The 20,783-nt window shown below is 42.7% G+C and overlaps 1 protein-coding gene across 5 annotated transcripts in view; it reads left to right on the top strand.

Moving 5' to 3' along the window:
* DUSP16 (dual specificity phosphatase 16) overlaps window positions 1–20,632 on the top strand; it is a 55,507-nt gene extending 34,875 nt beyond the window's left edge. For all 5 annotated transcript variants that reach the window (XM_028728602.2, XM_077930809.1, XM_077930810.1 and 2 more), the window contains 4 exons: window positions 13,313–13,476; window positions 14,001–14,160; window positions 17,704–17,827; window positions 19,263–20,632. In XM_028728602.2, the coding sequence (XP_028584435.2) occupies window positions 13,313–13,476; window positions 14,001–14,160; window positions 17,704–17,827; window positions 19,263–20,460 (1,646 nt within the window). In that variant the 3' untranslated portion in view covers window positions 20,461–20,632. The remainder of the gene's footprint in view (window positions 1–13,312; window positions 13,477–14,000; window positions 14,161–17,703; window positions 17,828–19,262) is intronic.
* The last annotated feature ends 151 nt before the right edge of the window (window positions 20,633–20,783 follow it).

Below are 20,783 nucleotides of genomic sequence, written 5' to 3'. Positions count from 1 at the left end.
ACATAGAACACCACTTGTAGCTGGTTGCTTCAGGTTAATTGGCATCTTGCAAAAGGTTGGATGATGCTGTTACACTACTATTCTTTCTTTCTCTCTGACTGGTTGTGCAGTGGCCTCATAAATCTGGCTCATGCTCCTTTTCCATTTCTTCATTAACCAGAAAAAGTACTTTTGTGTTCATATTTGTGGAAACACGAACATACAATGTGGTTGTTAGGAAGCAAGATAAGGAAGAAGTAACAGCCACTAACTTAACAACCTGTTGGTTAGATTAGTTGCTGGACACTTGGTGTAATATTGGGTGAGCTGTTAAGAAAAGAGATCTGTCTTTAAAAGGCATAGCTCAGTTCAAATGGTGCTGTCTTAACTCTGGTGCATTTCTTTATCTTCAGTTCAAATGGCCCCAGATTTCTTACTTACCATGGGCATAGCCGGGGGGGGGGGGGCAGGGGGACAGCTGCCCCCCCAATCAATACATATCTGAGGTTCTTCCCCCCCCCCCCCACTAACAAAAGTCTGCCCTCCCCAACAAATGTCCTGTCTACACCAGTGTTACTTATGTAAGAAAATACGGTAAATTGCAGAGTCAACAGCTCTGTTTTCTTTTAAACATAAGGTTAGCAAGATAAAAGGAACAGCTCTTACACACTCAAGTGATACAGTGGTGTATAGACTAAACTGTGGTAAGCAATGAAATAGCAGTAACATTCCATTTCCTCCTCGCAATACCCTGAGAACATGAGCTTACTCTGTTCTGGATGTTTTCTGCTCTTCCCTTGAGTATGTTTTAAGACACAGATTAGCTGAATAATATGCACAGTGTTTGGTGTAGTCTTGCTTGCCCTCTTCTTTGGAAAATTGGATGACATTATATCAGCAAGTCGGTGGCAGACTCAAAATATTTGAGTTCAGGGGTCAGTGAGCCATACAAAAGGCTAAAAGTTTTTCTGCCATAGTCTCTATTTCATTTACAACACAGTTATAAAATATTTTGAGTACCCAGAAAAGAGGGAAGTCTGCCTTGCCAAATAGTGGTTTCATTCACTGTAAACATTGCCTGGGTTTCTGTAGGCTGTTCCAGTCTCCATTTTCTCTAGCATAGTTGCAATGCTTTAAAATGGTAATACTAAAAAAATGGAAACAACTGAGGGATGGTATTGGAATTAGATAATAGAGTGCACAATTCCAGGTGGCAAGTGGGGGATATCACTTTGTGCAAAGGTCTCTGCAGGTAGAAAGCTAGCTGTGCTAGTTTTTTGTTCTTTTGTGTTTACTTAAATAAGTTTTTGTTTCATTTTGCTTTGCTTTTATGTGGATAAGACTTTAAAAATGGCATCACCTCATTTTGTTGCCTGTGTAAACTGGGGTTGCCTCCTAATCACTGTTGTACTGTTCTCAGCATCAAGCAGAATTGCCTCTAGCTTTCCACAATGTACTTTCTACATATGCGTCCAGTGTGGTGTAGTGGTTAAGAGCGGTAGTCTCGTAATCTGGGGAACCGGGTTCGCGTCTCCGCTCCTCCACCTGCAGCTGCTGGGTGACCTTGGGCCAGTCACACTTCTCTGAGCCTCACTCACCTCACAAGGTGTTTGTTGTGGGGGAGGAAGGGAAAGGAGAATGTGAGCTGCTTTGAGACTCCTTAAAGGGAGTGAAAGGCGGGATATCAAATCCAAACAACAACTCCTCCTCCTCTTCTTCTTATGTTCTGACCACACCAGGGGGCTTCACAGCTGCTCTAGACAGAGCCTTTTGAAACTCAGCACACGTCCACTATAAAGCCTTATAGCAAATGCCATTTTATGACATCTTCTGTTATTATAATTAACCAATATTTTAAGTGGTGCTCAGCAAATAGCTATTGTTTATTTTAAGAGAGGTATAATAGTGCTACAACAACATACTATAATGTTATTATTTTTTAAAAAAGAGAGATTTAAAAATACCTTTTCCAGGTACCACCATGAAGCATGTTGCCAAAAGAGAGGTGACCAGAAAAAGTTTTTGAATTTTTAAATTACAAGCATTATCACGTTACAGTGCTGTGCTTCTCTTTCATAAAAAATATTGTAGCTATTATAATCTATATCATGTTATATTATTATATTATTATTACGTAATATAATAGCTAAAATGTGGAGAAGCCCCTCACTTACTGTATCTGAATGGACTGAGAAGACCCTAGTGACTATGATGAAGCTAACCTATTATAAAAGAATACATATAAACCACCCTAATGGGTATTTTTTTGCAATGTTTTAGAACAACAAATTCAGTGATAACATCCAACCTTTGCTACTTTCACCTGCTGTTAAGTATTTCTTTATGCTCTTCATCTTTGGTTTATTTTGTGTTGGGGTGTGGGTGTGTAGTGGTAATTTAAAATTGGATAAAAAAAAAAGAAAGCCAACAGGTTGCTCATCACGGAGGTTACAATAAATGTACACTGAGCTCTGATAGGTTCACTTTCTCAATACATGACCTGATGTCAGATTCTTGGCCTGATGAAAGAGTAGCATTAAGGAAGCAGCAGGGAAGCTCTGGCCTGCAGTGCTAATCAAAGTTTAACTACAAGTTTAACTGCTTTGATTCATGGAATTGGCACTTAATTGTTAGGTTTCTGTTTGTGCCACTGTGCAGTGCTTAGAGTCACAAGACTCTGTTTACATTCCAGACATTCCAGATTGTTGGAAGTCTCACAGAAGACGGGAGACGGATGTTGATATTACTGGTTTCCTGTTTCTTGTACCAGTTACTCTCTGCCTTTCACAGAGAGAGGATGTATATTCTTACTGTCTGCATAGTTAGAAAATAAAGCACAGTGATGTAGCTCATACTTTCTCGTCCTTCTGCTGCTGGTTTGTATACTCTGCGTAATGGGAACGTGTCTGGAGCCTCATCAAAGGCTCAGGTTGTTAATCACCATTGGAGGAGATTCCGGAGGACTCGACTGGAGGATGAGCTTTTCAGCTCGGTCGTAGCGGAGGCGCCGACATTTTTTGGTTATGGGCCCAGAAGATGCCAGAACGGAATGCAGCTTATCTTCTCTGCGTGTCAAGAAGATTGATGAGAGGTTTGTGCTCATTGTGAGAACTCTTGAGATGAGATGGCACAGAAAAGCAGAGGTTTTTTTATTTAAAACATTCACATCAGATGAAGAAACTAAGGTTGATATTGCTTGTTGTGACTGAAGAAATGTCCAACACAAACCCACTTACCTGCAAAGGTTGTCCAATTGAGAGAGATAAATGTTTTTAGCAGGGCTCTGTTGCATGAACAGCTTATGTAATGGAAAATGGCACGCATCACCGTTGAGCTGAACAGGAATGCATGAGTTGTAATGATCTGTGTAAAATCTGCAGTTCATTTAAACAAAGTGGAAACACTACAAGTTCATAAGAAAGCTTAAGCCAGGAAACGCCAGGGGTTTTCTTAGCTGTGGGGTACGTTTTTGTGGGAGGGAAGGAGGTGCTATATTTGGTGTTAAAAATCTTAGGCTACAGTGTGGTACAATCAAATCTTGGTTGCTTTCGAAATGTTTGACAACTGAGGCGCAGCTTCTGATTGGTTGCAGGCGCTTCCTGCACTCAAGCGGAAGCCGCGTCAGACGTCTGGCTTCCGAAAAATATTCGAAAACCAGAGTATTTACTTCCAGGTTTTCAGCGTTCGGGAGCCGAATTGTTCCAAAACAGAGGTGTTCAGGGACCAAGGTTTGACTGTAACCACTTCAGGGGGCTTAATGAATGCAGAGATAGGGAACTGGATCCTGCCCTTTCCCAACCCCTGCCAACCACTCAGACAAGTGGGTGGGGCTTCCCATCTATCAGTCACCAGATCTTACCATGACAACAGGTGAAGTATTTTCCTTTGCCCCACATGGCTCCCCACCCTTGCTATGCAAACTTGTGTATTTTGCTGCCGTGACCTACCCTGGGACCTTATGGGGAAGGGTGGGTAAGAAATCTGATCGATCATAAATAAATAAATAAATGCACTCAGTCTCATGTTAAATTTATAAAATGGAAACACAAATTCTGAGGAAGTCTTTTACTCTATGTGTGCATGATGATTATAGAAGAAGAAGAAGAAGAAGAAGAAGAAGAAGAAGAAGAAGACGACGACGACTTTGGATTTGATATCCCGCTTTATCACTACCCGAAGGAGTCTCAAAGCGGCTAACATTCTCCTTTCCCTTCCTCCCCCACAACAAACACTCTGTGTGGTGAGTGGGGCTGAGAGACTTCAGAGAAGTGTGACTGGCCCAAGGTCACCCAGCAGCTGCAGGTGGAGGAGCGGAGACGCGAACCCGGTTCCCCAGATTATGAGTCCACCACTCTTAACCACCACATCACACTGGCTCCTGAACATTTTAAATTTTAAAATTTCCCGCTCACTTTTTAAAAGATGTTTCTAGTCCTGAAGACTGCAAGTGCATGCCCAACACTTGCTGAAATCTCAAAAGCTACTGATTGAGTTCCCTTTATATGTCTTTGTTAGCAAAATCAGAAAGAATTCTGCAAAAGAAAAAGAGGGGCTATGTAAATTTGATTGTTTTGCATAATAATGCATGCAGGTCACATAATTTTGATTACCTGATCACATTTAAACTTTTTTTTTTACAGTGAGGTTACACAAACACACGTGTACATGTACCATGCTGTGTGTAACCCTAGTCAGCAACTAGTAGAATTTTATTATTTTATTACATTACATTTATACTCTGCCTTCTGTTATATTCTTATGTTCCAGTCAAACATTTCCTATCCTTCCTTAAAGTACAAATAAGAAAAATTGTATGTGTCCTATCCTATCTCAGTTACTTAGGCTGTGTCAAATTCTTCCCCTTATATGACAGGGCCTCAAGTAAAAAACAAAAACCTCCATGATTGCTGCTGGCAATTTTGCCTCTGGCTGCCAGAGATGATTGCTGCCTGCTGCTGCTCTGCCTCCCCTCCTTTCAGCTCAGCTCTGCACTTGGACACCTCCAGGGCCGGCCTGGCCAGGCTGGTGCCATCTCTCTTCCTTGGATTTACTTCAGGTTTTGACTTTTTAAAATCTTAATGGAATAGGCTCAAACAGGAGCATAAGAGTTGGAAAGACTGAGCACCCAGAGTGTATATATATATATATATATATATATATATATATATATATATATGCAGGTTTTGGTGTCCTCGGGTGTCTTCCCGTGTAAAAGATGGGGTGTCTAGGCGACGTTTCGACGAGGTCTCACTCGTCATCTTCAGGCTGGTGCTTTCGGCTTCTTGTTACTGGAACAGAGCAGGATCTCAGTGTTTGAGTTCCTATAAATACTGTAGAGGAGGTTTGGTGTATAGCCTCCATTGTTCTGGGCAGAGAGGAAGTTCCCAGGCTAGTGTGCCTTTTCTTCTTTTGTTCCTTAATTACTTGAGGGATATCTTGAGTGATTTCTTGAGTGATATCCTGAGTACCACTTAGGTGGGTCATTAGGTGTGGATTAGTTGCTAAGGTCTTTGTGTCTTGACCTCTTGACCTTTGTGAAGAGTTTTTCTGAGAAGATGGCTGTACTGAAATTAGTTGTGCTCTGGCTTGGCTTCGTGTATAGGGGCGAGCTGTGGTTTTGTGGCCTGTGCCAGCCAGATCTGTGTAGGGATTGCAGGGGGGTGCAGCATCCGGAGGTGCCACCATGGTTTGGCTACTGGATGGTGTCTGTAATTTATCTGTGGAGAGGGTCTGGGTTTGGATCTGGTGTGGTTGATTGGTGATGGCGTTCTGTGTGCCTCTGGCTCTGGTGTCAGTTTTTGTGGGGAGGGCTAATTTCCAGATGTCTGGCAAGCGGGATGTGTCGTCACGCTTGTTCATGTTGTGAGGGTGTTTCTCTATCTCGATGGCTTCCATGATTATTCTCTTGTGGTGATGTTCCATGTTAAAGAGCAATTTGGAATCTGCAAAATTAATTTCGTGTCCTGTTTCTTTCATGTGTTGGAAAAGAGAGGAAGTTTTTTCTTCTTTTTTGACGGCATTCTTGTGTTCTGCAATACGTGCATTTATTCGTCTGTTTGTTTGTCCAATGTACGTGGCTGGGCAGACTTTGCAGGGTATTTCATAGACCCCTTGGTTTTCCAACTGGATTTTATCCTTGGGGTTTCCATTGGCAATTAACACATTTGAGAGATTCTGTAACACATTTCTGTAAAATGTGTTAATTGCCAATGGATACCAGCAAAACAGGGTTATGAAGCTAATCCAAAAAGAAACACCCCCCAAAAACCAAGACACAGGAGAAAACAATGGCATGGCCCTCCTTCCTTATATCAAGGGCACTACAGATAAAATTAGCAAAATCCTCCATAAACACAATATCAAAACAGCCTTTTGCACCAACCAAAAAATAGCCAATATCCTCAGAAACCCCCAAGGATTTCTGCCGTCAAAAAAGAAGAAAAAACTTCCTCTCTTTTCCAACACATGAAAGAAACAGGACACGAAATTAATTTTGCAGATTCCAAATTGCTCTTTAACATGGAACATCACCACAAGAGAATAATCATGGAAGCCATCGAGATAGAGAAACACCCTCACAACATGAACAAGCGTGACGACACATCCCGCTTGCCAGACATCTGGAAATTAGCCCTCCCCACAAAAACTGACACCAGAGCCAGAGGCACACAGAACGCCATCACCAATCAACCACACCAGATCCAAACCCAGACCCTCTCCACAGATAAATTACAGACACCATCCAGTAGCCAAACCATGGTGGCACCTCCGGATGCTGCACCCCCCTGCAATCCCTACACAGATCTGGCTGGCACAGGCCACAAAACCACAGCTCGCCCCTATACACGAAGCCAAGCCAGAGCACAACTAATTTCAGTACAGCCATCTTCTCAGAAAAACTCTTCACAAAGGTCAAGAGGTCAAGACACAAAGACCTTAGCAACTAATCCACACCTAATGACCCACCTAAGTGGTACTCAGGATATCACTCAAGAAATCACTCAAGATATCCCTCAAGTAATTAAGGAACAAAAGAAGAAAAGGCACACTAGCCTGGGAACTTCCTCTCTGCCCAGAACAATGGAGGCTATACACCAAACCTCCTCTACAGTATTTAGAGGAACTCAAACACTGAGATCCTGCTCTGTTCCAGTAACAAGAAGCCGAAAGCACCAGCCTGAAGATGACGAGTGAGACCTCGTCGAAACGTCGCCTAGACACCCCATCTTTTACACGGGAAGACACCCGAGGACACCAAAACCTGCATTCCTGTACCCGTGAAAATCTACGAAAGCATATATATATATATATATATATATATATATATATATATATATATATATATATATATTATTATTTTTAAAGCAACTTTTAAAGGTGGCTAGCATGAAAATCCCTGGAGCTGCCTATCTAAAATTTGGAAGGTTAATCCCCTCTATTATAGGGGCTACTATGTCTCCATATTACATAGATTTTTTTAAAAATAAAAAAATAGGTTACAGCTGTTTGGGTTTCCCAATGCAAGTCAATGTGATTTCCAATTAATTGGTTTTTCTGGATCGTGACATGGATTAGGGAGTCTGCTCCTGATTGCCCCGAGTTGAGACTGATCCAAAGTACTGAATCAGGTCTTAAATCAGATCAGGTGTGTTTTGTGTGTACATTGACAGCCCTAGTAGACTGTCCTTTGTTACGCAGCTTCCTCCTTAAAAACTTCTATCAGTTGGATTTTTGTTTGTTTGTTTGTTAAAATTTTACTCATTTTCAATAACAATCTTCTAATTAATGACAAATCAAATCAATCCAAATTACAATAATAGCAATACACCAATTATATATTCCAATTATAAATAAAAAAATTGAGACTTCCCATGTTCCAGATGTCTAGAGATAATCATCCTCATTCATAGCTCTGCATTTTTGGCTATTTTTCAAATTCAAAACTAATATTATCCATCCTTATTCTCAATCTGATCAGTCGTTGTTTCTGTGGCTCACATCTTCTGTAGCAAAGTTTTTATATTGTTAACACACAGGAGGCGTCCCGCCCCCCCATCATCTTATTCTCTATCCAATTATTTTGGTATTCAGTCCTCTTATCTCTCCTTTGTTCATCAAGTTCTCATTAAAAGGCACCAGGCTTCATTCCAAAAATAGAGTTTATAAATGGCAAGTCAACAAGTTCTCTCTGATGTCTCTTAATGAGCTGGTATCCATATATGTCTGTATATAATGCTGTGTTGTGGGGCATGCTTCCCGGCTGTATATTATGTGAAAATTATTTAAATTCCTCCAAGAGCAAAAGCCCCTCCCCCCCCGCACTCCAGGCCACGAAAGAGCTGGCAGGGATCCAGCGCTCTCCGTCCTTCTGTCCACAATTTTTGTCCACAATCATGTATAAAAAATAATCCATACGAGCAGATGTATTTTAGAACAAAACACACCCCAAGTCCAAGGGAGCTCTTTTCCATAAGAATTCCTTTTTTTATAACTGCACAATAATGATCGCCATTTTGGTTCCATCTTCAGTCCAAGCTGCCATATCTGGGCATAGGAGCTGGGCATGTTTAGCCTGGAGAAGAGGAGGTTAAGGGGTGATATGATAGCCATGTTCAAATATATAAAAGGATGTCACATAGAGGAGGGAGAAAGGTTGTTTTCTGCTGCTCCAGAGAAGCGGACACGGAGCAATGGATCCAAACTACAAGAAAGAAGATTCCACCTAAACATTAGGAAGAACTTCCTGACAGTGAGAGCTGTTCGACAGTGGAATTTGCTGCCAAGGAGTGTGGTGGAGTCTCCTTCTTTGGAGGTCTTTAAGCAGAGGCTTGACAACCATATGTCAGGAGTGCTCTGATGGTGTTTCCTGCTTGGCAGGGGGTTGGACTCGATGGCCCTTGTGGTCTCTTCAAACTCTATGATTCTATGATCTGATCTTATTTTGCCAGCTCTGATTCTAATTAGAGTCTGTTGAGGCCTGTGCACCATACATTCAATTAAAATTTTCACCTCTTGTGTTTCATTTAAGTAATTAAATTCTTTCTGGATGAGCTTCGCCAAATCGTGATGTAATATAACAAATAAGGAAAGATAAGTGGTCACTCACCTGTTTAATCCACGTTTCAAGATGAGAGTCTGTTTGATGTCCGAAATTCAGCATCCAATGACTGTATAATTTGGCAGTTTTTTCCCTTTCCCCCCCTCCATCTGGAACATGCCTGTTTCTCCCCCAAATCTTATTATTTTATAAAACAGGTGTCTCCTGCACGTAGGAGTGGCTCTGGAGAGTGCCAGCCATGCTGTGCTCTTAGACCCAGAATCCCTGCAGCTTGCACCTCAATGCGAGCCGACAGATCACGGATGATCTGCGGGTCTGTGAGACAGTCCTCCCCCACCCTGGGCAGTCTGCCAGGGCTAATTACCCCCATATCAACCCTGAATTACTGGCACGGCTGGGGTCCGTTCATGTGGGAGGCAACCATTTTCCACAGCAGGAAGTCAGAAGTCCCTATCAGTTGGATTCTTGTATTGACATGGAGTTGCCTGAGATTACCTTTAAGGTCCCTTCCAACTGTGATTCTACCTTAGAAATAATATCTTAACATTACCATGGTTTCTATCTGACTGGAGAAGTAAAATTTGATTCATGTTACGTTTCAGTATTGTTTTTATTTACTGTATTTGCTAACAAGTATTGCTTATAGAGTCTCTGGTGTTTGGTGTAAGGAGTACCTACCTTAGTATAATTGTGTAGGTGTAAGACCCATTACTTGCTTCTGAGTAGAGTTTCATTAGAATGCCCTCCCTTAGATCTATGTGTTTGAGTGCCACTTTTAGGCCCCAGGGTAAACATGGTTTTATTTTAATCCAGTTTACTATGCTTTTATTGACTGCTGCTTGAAGAGTTGTTTGTGCTTATAAGAACTGGGTGCTTTGTAACTTCATTTGTTCTGCTGTGGACTTTATTCTGTTATCATGTGCATGCTTTTATCATAAACATTGAAAGTTTATAAAGTGGCAAAATCCCATAAAAACAGCTAAAAATATGAACCCACCTGGTGCTTTTGGATAGAAAGAAACCTTCACCAAAAGTTTAGCTCAAGTCTCATAAGTTTGTCAGCATTGCTTCCACCACAATCTCTAATTGCGTAGGTGGAGCTTCGTGTGGTATTGTAACCATCAGGCCTAATCATAATGTTACATTACTGTTACAGCTGATGGTAACTTTCACATAACAAGCTGTTAGTGTGATAAAGACAATTTGGTCTCTATGAAGTCAAATTAAAAGAAACTTAAATGCTAGGGGTGCCAAGAGTTTCAGTAAGGTTCCCCATTCCATCCAAAGTATATTAGGATGTAACCTACAGAAAACTGAGGTCCATTTTAATACATTTTTATTAGAAAAATCAATATATTCTAGCTGCACTATTATGGATTAGCATAAAAGATATATGACTTTCTTAAAGTCGATTTAGTGCTACCAAGAAAAAGAACAAAAGCAGGGAAATGTGAAACATCTGCAATGTGTTTAATTCTTAGTTCTCTTTCTCCTTGCAGAAGAGTCTGCATGTGTGTCTGTGGCAGGTAATTGCCACTTCTTCAGTGCAGAGAATTCCCTAAGAAAAGTGATCATACCTTTGGAATTATAACAATAACAAACATGTATGCAGAGTTTGAGGAAATTCCATTGTGCTTTGATCACAGAGAGGCTTTCAAACCACCATATTTTCATGCCCACTTGTTGCATCCTGATAATTAAGTATGATACTTGATCTTGGCAAGCTTCTGCAAATGGAAGTGGGAGAGAGCCTGCTTTTTGCAAGCAAAGATCCGCGAGGTATTTGGTTACTGGAAAACAAAAGCAATTTGGGTTTTCTCAACCACAAACAGCTTTTGGCGCCTTAAGTTGGTTTCATAGAAACTCCCATCTGAGAATTGCAGCCACAAGTAATAAACTGAACAAGCCCGCACTGGAAAAGTTGCACGCTGCATTAATGTGGGGAAATATCCAGAAACCACCAACTAAATAAAACAGCTGGATTGTCTTTTAACTGACACCCTGACTTTCCATTGATGTATCCTCTCTGTTCTACAAGCTAACAAAGGGAACCAAAGATATTCTCACTCTGTTAAATAATCCAAAATTTAGCCATACAATCGCATCTGTTAATTTGCAAAAGGGTGGAGTTCCAAGTAGACAGCATAGCATAATAACCTTATTAATTTGTTGGGTGTGTGTGTGTTTCCAAGCTGGAAAACAATGCATCTAAAACAAAATTGGCCTTTCACCCTGTCCTTTCCCTGCTGCAAGGACAGCCAACGTAATACCCTCCAGATGTTGTTGGTCTACAGCTTCCTTGACCATTTGTCATGCTGGCTGTGGCTGATGGGGAGTCCAGTAACATTTTGAGGGCACTACACTGGCAAAGCTGATCCACTGTTTGTTTCTGCATTGTCCTTTGCCTACACTGGAGTAAGCAGCTGGGGGAGCCAGTGCAAAATCTGGGCCCACCTCTGTGAGTTAACTTTTTGGTCCTGCCAGTGCGGTGTGAAGAAGTGCAGCAACAGAGCTGACTAGCTGGCTGCACAGCTCCTATGGCTGTCCCCACTGGTGGAGGAAGAGGGGGAGGGGGAGTGCACCGCCCCCGGCAGCGCGATCCCGGTGGGGTGCCATCACGGCTCCCCCCCCCCCGCTGGGCACCACACCCCCACAGGCGGCGTGCCATGCCCCCAGGACAGGCGCCACGCCCCCTGGGACGCAGACCAGCCGCGCCCCTGCCTGCTCTCCGCCCCCCCCCCCCGGAGCATGAAGCTCTGTCACTGGCTGCCCCTTCCATCACAAATGACCTGCAGGATAAGAGCTCATCCAGGCTTCCTTCTGCACCATGTTTTTAGGCACGGGTCCAGGTTTTCCAGGTCTATGCCCTACCTAGCATTCTTCTTCTTTTTGTCCCACCTCTTTCCCCAGGAAAACTGATCTTAACTACAGAATCAGAACAAATGGTAATTGGGTTTCCCGTTTGCTCCGATTCAGCAGTACAACACAGGTTTTCACAGGGAAAGCGCCAGAGCAAAAAACAAAAAGGCTCAGACCAGACCCAGAAATCCCAGATCTGTGCCCAGAAAGGTACTTTAGGATGAGCCCTAACTCATTGCTGGCTGGGGACTTGTAGCAAAACTAAAACCCTCTAAGCAGTTTGCAGACTCTGTAGGTTTTTTTTGGGGGGGGGAGGGGGGCAAGCAGTATATACCAATTTGTTAAATATATATATATATACACACCTTTATAGAGAAGTACAGCTTTTTTTTGTTCAGTACTGGAATAATAAAATACAACTCAGCAAATCCATATACCTTGCTAGGGGAAATTTCCTAAGTAATCCTAAATAATTAAGGACTGTAAGACTAATAAATTTGAGAAATGATCATATTTATCTATTGTATAATATTGCAATTTATGTGAATGGTGAAACATGCAGTACAAATATCCTGTATCATTTCATTCACTGTTTTGGAATGGTGCTTATGATTTTTTTTGTCTATGTAGTAGAAATAAAATATACAATAATAAAGAAACTTGTGTAATCCACACAAAAATAGTAACTTTTTATTGTCTTTAATTAGCTAAATCCATAAATGCCACTTCAAGATAGGCAGAAGGGGAAAAGGTTAATAAATGAGGCTGTCTCTTTGCAATCTTGCGTGCTCTCTCTCTCTCTCTCACAGAATTGCTTGTTTTCCATGTGTGCAGATGCAAGGAGGACATAATATGATTAGAAACGTTACATATGAAGACAGTCGTGATATTCTTGATAGCTGTAGTTGGGTCTTCAGCTAACCATAGTTAGCCCAAACGATAAGGTTGTATCCAACTAAGTTATACTCAGAGTAGAAACATGAAAATGAATGAACTCAATGAGCCTACTCTGAGTAGGACTAGCATTGGCTACAACTTCTCGTTTGCAAACACCCTTCTAACCACGGTTCCAAACTGTATAGCAAAGTTTAGTTGGAGGGAGAAGCCAGGGACATCGGCTGATATATCTACTGCCCTTATTTTACATCCTTGACGATTGGTGCTGAATGTGTGTTTTCTTTTTCTTTTTCAATTGACAAGCATGTTGTATGAAATAGGTAAGTTCTGTAATGGCCCAGTCACATATGCATGAATGATATTTCAGCCACCATGTGACTTAATGTACATGTTTGACTCACCTTGATGTCTTCTCTGGTGATTTAAATTTGGTGATTTAAACAGAAAAAATAGGCTTCATTATGCATCACACTACCATCCTACACTTAAAACTGAAACTTGGGCTGTTGTTTCCTTCAGGTGGATTTGCTGAATTTTCCAGTTGTTTCCCTGGCCTTTGTGAAGGAAAATCCATTCTGGTGCCTTCTTGTATTTCTCAACCCTGCTTACCAGTCTCCAACACTGGGCCAACACGGATTCTTCCTCACCTTTACCTTGGGTGCCAGCGGGATGTCCTCAACAAGGTGGGTGCCCGGAAATAATATGGCACTGATAAGTGACTCAAAGGACAATCTCCCCCTGGCGATGGATTTCATGCTCACCAATCAGTTACCTTGACTTCTTTCGCTGTCAAGCTGAATTAATTTCCCTTAATCAGTGATATTATCACCTAACCAACTCTGATTTTAAAAAATATGTTTTTAACAGCAAATTTTCACAATTCTGAAATGTTTTCTCCCTAAGAAGAACTTGCATTTAACCTGTATGACAACACAATGCTACATAGCCAGACAAATATAGCTAAGTGACACCACTGATAAAATGAGAGTGACACCAAGAGATGATAACATAGAGTGGTGAACATTTGCATGAAAAAATAATTGAAAAGGGATTTGTTTGTTGGTTTTACACTGCCAAAAATATTTGTGAAAACCAGGAATAGTTTTGGGTCCCCTCAAATATATTTTCAATTAACATTCTCTTTCTTATATTGATCTGTACGTGGTGAGACTTGTAACAGCTGGCATTGGCTTCCTTTCTTTAATAGGAGCTGATGCAGCAGAACGACATTGGCTATGTACTGAACGCCAGTAATACTTGCCCCAAGCCTGACTTTATCCCGGAATCCCACTTCTTAAGAGTGCCTGTGAATGACAGCTTCTGTGAGAAAATCTTTCCGTGGTTGGACAAGTCTGTGGATTTTATAGGTAAAAAGATGGTGTCTCTTTTAAAAAAGAAAAGGAAAACCTACGCCAAATGGTTTACTTCCACTAAATGTTTTTCAAGCAGAAACATGTTTGCTTGACTCTGCGCTGCTTGCATGACTTCTCTCTTCTCACAGTACGGCTGACACGTCTGATGGGGTGGGATGCTTTCAGCATGAAGCCCAAGAAGTTCGCTTTCAGGTGGGCCTGCAGAAGGATGGGCCCCAGAGGCACAGGATTGCCTTTGATGCTACAGCACCAATGGCTATGACTTCCTGTCCAACTGTCCACTTACCACTGAAAATTAAAATTTGATTATTCATATGCAGGTGTGAAGAAGCCAGTGGCAGTATGAACCTGTATGTAGTAGTATCATGTTGAGAGTCCTGGATGTAAATATGTAGGGAGGATTGGTGGTAGCCATTGAAGTTGGACCCCAGGGTGAAATCTAGTTGGCCTAGAGCAGTTTACATGTTCCTTTTTATTTTTATTATTTTTTATATCATTCCCATTTTTCTATTTGCATGTCATACATTACTGTCAAATATTCTTTCCCTATAGACTTCCCAGCCTAGCCTTCCATGGCATTTGTAATAGATCTAGTATCACTGTATATCTGTCAGGGACTAGCAGGAATGGTGAGACCGCCTCTCCAGCCTGACCCTTCCAGAGAAGAAGACAGTTCAAAATTACAAGAGGGGTTTGAGGGAGGTCACAGCTCAGAGGAAGATGAGGGGGAAAGTTGGGAAATAATGGGAGAGGAGGAGGAAGCAGAGCCAGAGCAGCAGCTGGCTGACATGTTATCACTAGAAAGCATTCCAGACCCACCATCTTCCAGAACCTGGTGAGCCATAAAAGTAGGAGAGCAAACGGCACAGAAGGGATGACGAACGAGGACGTGGGAGAGAATGGGAGTGGAGATTTACTCGGGATGCCATTATTCCAAGAGGCTGCATTCACAAGCCTCTCTCTGGAAATATTGAATAAAAGCAGATGGTAAAGACTTTTCCTTGTCTTATCTATTCCTGGCAACCTGCCCTGGGGTTGGTTCCTCTGCTGCCTGACAATATCCATATATTAATCCACCCTACTTTTTCTTTCCTAGTCATTCTTTGTATTTAACTGTTGTTCAGAGAATTACCCCTACTTGTAGTTTTGTTTTAGTATCAATTTTGTTTAAGTGCTCCCCAAAAGTTTCCCATTTGCCATTTATTTGTTTTCCATCCTGATTCCTTATTTTGGCTGTCATGCTCACAAGTCTGGCATCTTCTGTCAATTAATACAGCCATTGTTCTTTTGTTGGTATTTCTTCTTCCTTCCAACTTTTAGCATAGAGTATGCTGGCCACTGCTGTGACATAGTCTTTGGGGGAGCTCATCACCAATTATCGCTAATACAAAGGCTTCTGTTTTCTTTGGAAATGTATTTTTTAATTTTAAAAAATTGAGCTCATCGTAGACCATCTCTCAATATTTTTGGGAATATTTACACTGCCCATATGTATGAAAGATCCTTCAATCTCTTCACATTTCCAGCACAGTTTGTTTTTTAAAAATTTCTATATCACTTTCTATTTAGAGAATTTCAAGGTGCTTCACAGTAAAACTTTAAAACAGCACTGAAATAACAGTATTGAAATAACAGTACTGTGTCACAACATCCACAGTGGGCAGCGGCAATGATCAGGGTGTTTTGGGTATAGGTTGAAAACCTACTAGCTGGAGCTCACTTCCTATCGATGGGAAGACACAAGCTAGGCAGCACCAAAGTTCATCTTGTGGATGCTTCAGGGTCCACATACTGTAGCTCAACCAGGGGAGACTCATGCAAGGGTTGCATTGAATGGGCAGGTCCATATGCAAGAAGGCATTCTCTCAAGTGACCTGGTCCCAGGTTGTTTAGGGATTGATAAATCAGTAATAGAACCTTAAACTTTGCTCAGAAGCTATGCAAGAAGTAAAGAAAATAGGAGAAAGGGGAAGTGAGTTGCTTTCCTCTTTCCTTAGGCTATGTGTGAGCATGCAATGTGGGAGTGGACACCTCTTACCTCACTTACAGGAGAAAGGCACAACTCCTCCTGTTGCACAATATCCTGGAAATGCAGAAAAGGGGCATGTCCTCTGACTCACTCCCTGTTTTGATCCTTCCTCATATCTTGCAAAGCTACCAAGCACCCACTTTGTATGAATTAATATCACCTACAGAGCCTTAAGTGGTGAGTGATTATCAAGAGCCATCATGGCACCATGATAGGCCTCTTGGGATGCATGGGTGTTGATTCTGACCCGCTGCCTCAAAATACTTATCTGTATTTGGAGTCTGCTCCATCTTCCCATCTTGCTTGGCTAATCAGTGAGCCATGTAAGATGAGGCAATGGGCCAGAATCAGCTGGGAGGGCACAAATTGCTTGCTTCTCAAAAAGGAATCGGGAAATGGCATTTTTCTAGAGACAACGCGGGTGGCGCTGTGGGTTAAACCACAGAGCCTAGGACTTGCCGATCAGAAGGTAGGCGGTTCTAATCCCCACAACGGGGTGAGCTCCCATTGTTCGGTCCCTGCTCCTGCCAACCTAGCAGTTTGAAAGCACGTCAAAGTGCAAGTAGATAAATAGGTACCGCTCCGGCGGGAAGGTAAACGGCGTTTCCGTGCGCTGCTCTGGTTTGCCAGAAGCGGCTTAGTCATGCTGGCCACATGACCCAGAAGCTGTATGCCGGCTCCCTCGGCCAATAAAACGAGATGAGCGCCGCAACCCCAGAGTCGGCCACGACTGGACCTAATGGTCAGGGGTCCCTTTACCTTTACCTTTTTATGCACTTACTGGAGACTGTGTGTATTGCCTGAAGAATGTACAAAATGCAGTTGATATATACACATCTCCCAAGGCCTGTTGGTGATTATGTATATTGACTGGAAAATGTGCACAATTTCCTCTTCATGGAAGGATATTCTTAATATTCTTAATGAGTCTTGGTGCATGTGAACAATGGCTGGTGGTTATGGACATTAACTGCTCCACCTTCATTTCCCCTCAGCGTACTTCTTCATTTTTTTCAGGTAACAATCACATGTTTTTGGACCTTCTGTGCTAGTTGCCCCTCCATGTTGGCAACCTGAATCTGGGGGCTGAGAGGGTGGAGACAAGTCAGCCCTGCAGGCATTTAGGCAGGATTATATGTATGTTAATGGATGGTGAAGAGAGGCAGCCACTTGGCGCAAGACCTTCGTCCAGTTTATCTCCATAGCTTGATTTACTTAAACAGTTCCAAGGATTATTACCAGTATTCAATGCATTCTTAGGTTTTGTCATAGTTGATGGTGCTTAGCATTTCAGGATAAAGCTGCACATGGTTATGGCTATTGTGAAGCCACCATGAGAGCAGGGAGATATGCTTTTTAAAAAAAACTAGTTGAAAATGGCTGTATGCTGCAATTCATTGATTTTTATTTTTGCCTGCGGATCCCTGGCAGATTAAACAGATTTTTCTCATTTTCAGCATCTTTTAGAGCACTAATGAGAGGTTTCTGCTTTCTTTTGTTTCCCACAGAAAAGGCAAAAGCCTCAAACGATCGTGTCCTAGTCCACTGCTTAGCTGGGATATCTCGCTCGGCCACCATCGCTATTGCATATATAATGAAAAGAATGGATATGTCATTAGATGAGGCCTACAGGTAAGGAAGAAGGGTCCTTGAGGAAACCAACACAAAGGGCTGACTTCAAATATTCTCATGGCCTCAGCTGCTTTCAGTGGTTTCAGTGTGATTGGGGCATGCATGCCTGGAAGCCGTTAAATATCCCTGATTTTGTGTTTTTCCTGGGCATTGTGTGAAATTTACCGGTAATTGGTAGCTCCTGGACTCAGCTGCTTTTTGAAAGTGAAGTCCAGGACTGTGTGTTGATGCTTGGCCCACAATGGGCCCTGCATGGCTTCAGTAATGTTTATTTGATTGGGCTTCCTATGTAAATGGAACAGTAAGTGTGCAGTAAGTACTCTACAGCCATTCTGCCAGAGTCTGGGAGATATCTCCCCAGTCTTGCCATTTAGACCCCGTTTACCTTATTCTATATAACTGTAATGCAAGCCCACCTTTCTTTTCAAGGGACTATGCTGTGCACACAACACTGTTTGTGCACCTACAAGACGAAGGTGACTGAAGTATCACCACACATACCTGTATACATACCTGTTCCAATGATCAACATTTTTTTTTAAAAAAAAACATACCATCCTGAGGAAAATGTAGAGGAGACTACTTCTGTAGCAGCTCTCCTCTTCAAGAATGAATTATTGCTATAGTGGTGAATAGGTACCTCTGTGGCAGGAAGGTAAACGGCGTTTCCGTGCGCTCTGGCACTCATCACGGTCCTCCATGGGCCAGTAGCCGTTTAGTCATGCTGGCCACATGACCCAGAAAACTGTCTGTGGACAAACGCCAGCTCCCTCGGCCTCAAAGCGAGATGAGCGCCACAACCCCATAATAGTTGCCTTTGACTGGACTTACCCATCCAGGGGACCTTTACCTTTACCTTTTTACATGAGGTTCTACTGGTCAAGGGGTTGGGGTTTTGCAATAGTTTCTGGTCCTTCCCAAAGACGAGTTGATTGTCCTGAGCAGGAAAACTTTCTGCATAAATTGTGCTTAGCACTGCTACTACTGTTACAATGATGCTTCAGAGTGTTCCACTAACAGAAAAGACAGCTTCCTGGTCCAGTGAGTTTGCAATCTAAATCACAAATATGAGGGAGAAGGGGATGGGGGAAATGGGTTAGTTTGTGCAAATGCAGTTATGTGCCTAGGAGAAGATGAAGACTAAGGGGTAAAACCAACACTTTCAAGGGTAGATTGGAGGAAGAACTTTAAGGAAGGAGGATGCTCCAGCTATAGGGGCTGTCAGGGAAGAGGACAGGGTTGCTTGAGGGAATAGGAGAATTTTGGATAGCAGGAGGTGAATTTGCTTAATGTGTGCACCTTACCCTAGTGTGCAACACATGAGCTCTGGTCAGCCTCAGCTCATGGCTTGCATTCAGAATTCAGTTGTGGTGTCATAGGCTAATGGATTGGCTGAACTCTTTTTTCTTTTTTTTTAACACACATTTCTGTTTAGATTCGTAAAAGAGAAGAGGCCAACAATTTCTCCCAACTTCAACTTCCTTGGCCAGCTTCTAGACTTTGAGAAGAAAATCAAGAACCAAAGTGGCCAATCTGGATCCCTTAGCAAACTGAAGATTATGCATTTGGAAAAAAGCAGTGATCATGGACTGAGACTGGACAGCGGGCAGAGCAGCAGCAGTGGGAGCAGCAGCAGCAGCAGCCTTTCCTCTTTCCCGCTCTGTGCTACATCTACCTCGGAGACTGTGGAGCAAAAGCCAGTGGAATCTGGAAACCACCCAGGTTCCCCTTTGCTGTCATCAGAGGACAGCCCATTGGTACAAGGCATAATTGGACTAAACATATCCTCGGACAAAGTTGAAGACAATAACAGGCTAAAGCGGTCGTTTTCCTTGGATATAAAATCTGTGTCATGTGTGGCAACCAGCACCTGTGTTGCTGCTTCAGGAGAGGGCTACCCCTCCTTGGAGGACACACTGGAATATTACAAGCATTCAGCCACCTTGGAAGGTGGAGCCAAACTATGCCAGTTCTCCCCTGTACAGGAGGTCTCAGAACAGACTCCTGAAAGCAGCCCCGATAAAGAGGAAGCAAAGCTTCCAGAGAAGTCCCAGAATACCTGGCTGCTGGACAGCCACAGCAAATGGCAGCACCTGGGGAGAACCCCTAGCACCACCCAGAGGCCACTCTTGTACCCCCTGCATCGGAGTGGCAGCATGGAAGACAACTATAAAACTAACTTCCTCTTTGGCCTTTCCACCAGCCAGCAGCATTTGGCCAAGTCTGCCGCTGGCCTGGGCCTGAAGGGCTGGCACTCAGACATCTTAGCCCCACAGGCTTCTGCGACACCTTTGGCCAACAGCTGGTATTTTGCTACGGACACCTCTCGCTTTTACTCTGCATCGGCTATATATGGGAGCAGCACAGCCTACTCTGCCTATAGCTGCAGCCAGCTGCCCACGGGGTGTGAGCAAGCCTATGCCGTTCGCAGGAGGGAGAAGCATGGAGACAGGGGGGACTCGCGGCGCAGCTGGCATGAGGAGAGCTCCTTTGAGAAGCAGTTCAAGAGAAGGAGCTGCCAGATGGAATTTGGGGAAAGTATCATGTCCGAGAACAGGTCCCGAGAGGAACTTGGGAAAGTGGGCAGCCAATCTAGCTTCTCAGGCAGCATGGAGATTATTGAAGTATCTTGAAGCTCTATTCTAAGATTTACATTTCTCCCTTTCTTCTGTGTCAAACAATTCCCTGTAAATCTGAAATTTGAAAAGAATGCAAATTGTGTGGCTTCAATGTGAAGGAAGTGAATAGGTTTGTGTGTGTTTGTATGTGTGCACAAGTGAAAAACTAAATGACAAGTCTAATACATGCAATGGGCAATTGCTATTTCCCTGCTCCCCTCCCTTAAGGCAGAAGGTGTAGATACTCCTAATGTTTTTATTTCCCTTAACAGCTGGGGCAGTGAGATGCAAAAAATGGTCCAACTTTACTGTGTTTTAAAAAATATTCCTTTGTAAAC

This window comes from Podarcis muralis, chromosome 6 (assembly GCF_964188315.1).
Source record: "Podarcis muralis chromosome 6, rPodMur119.hap1.1, whole genome shotgun sequence".
NCBI classification, from domain to species: domain Eukaryota; kingdom Metazoa; phylum Chordata; class Lepidosauria; order Squamata; family Lacertidae; genus Podarcis; species Podarcis muralis.
The sequence above is the reverse complement of the archived record's forward strand: the minus strand, read 5'-3'. Positions and strand labels throughout refer to the sequence as shown.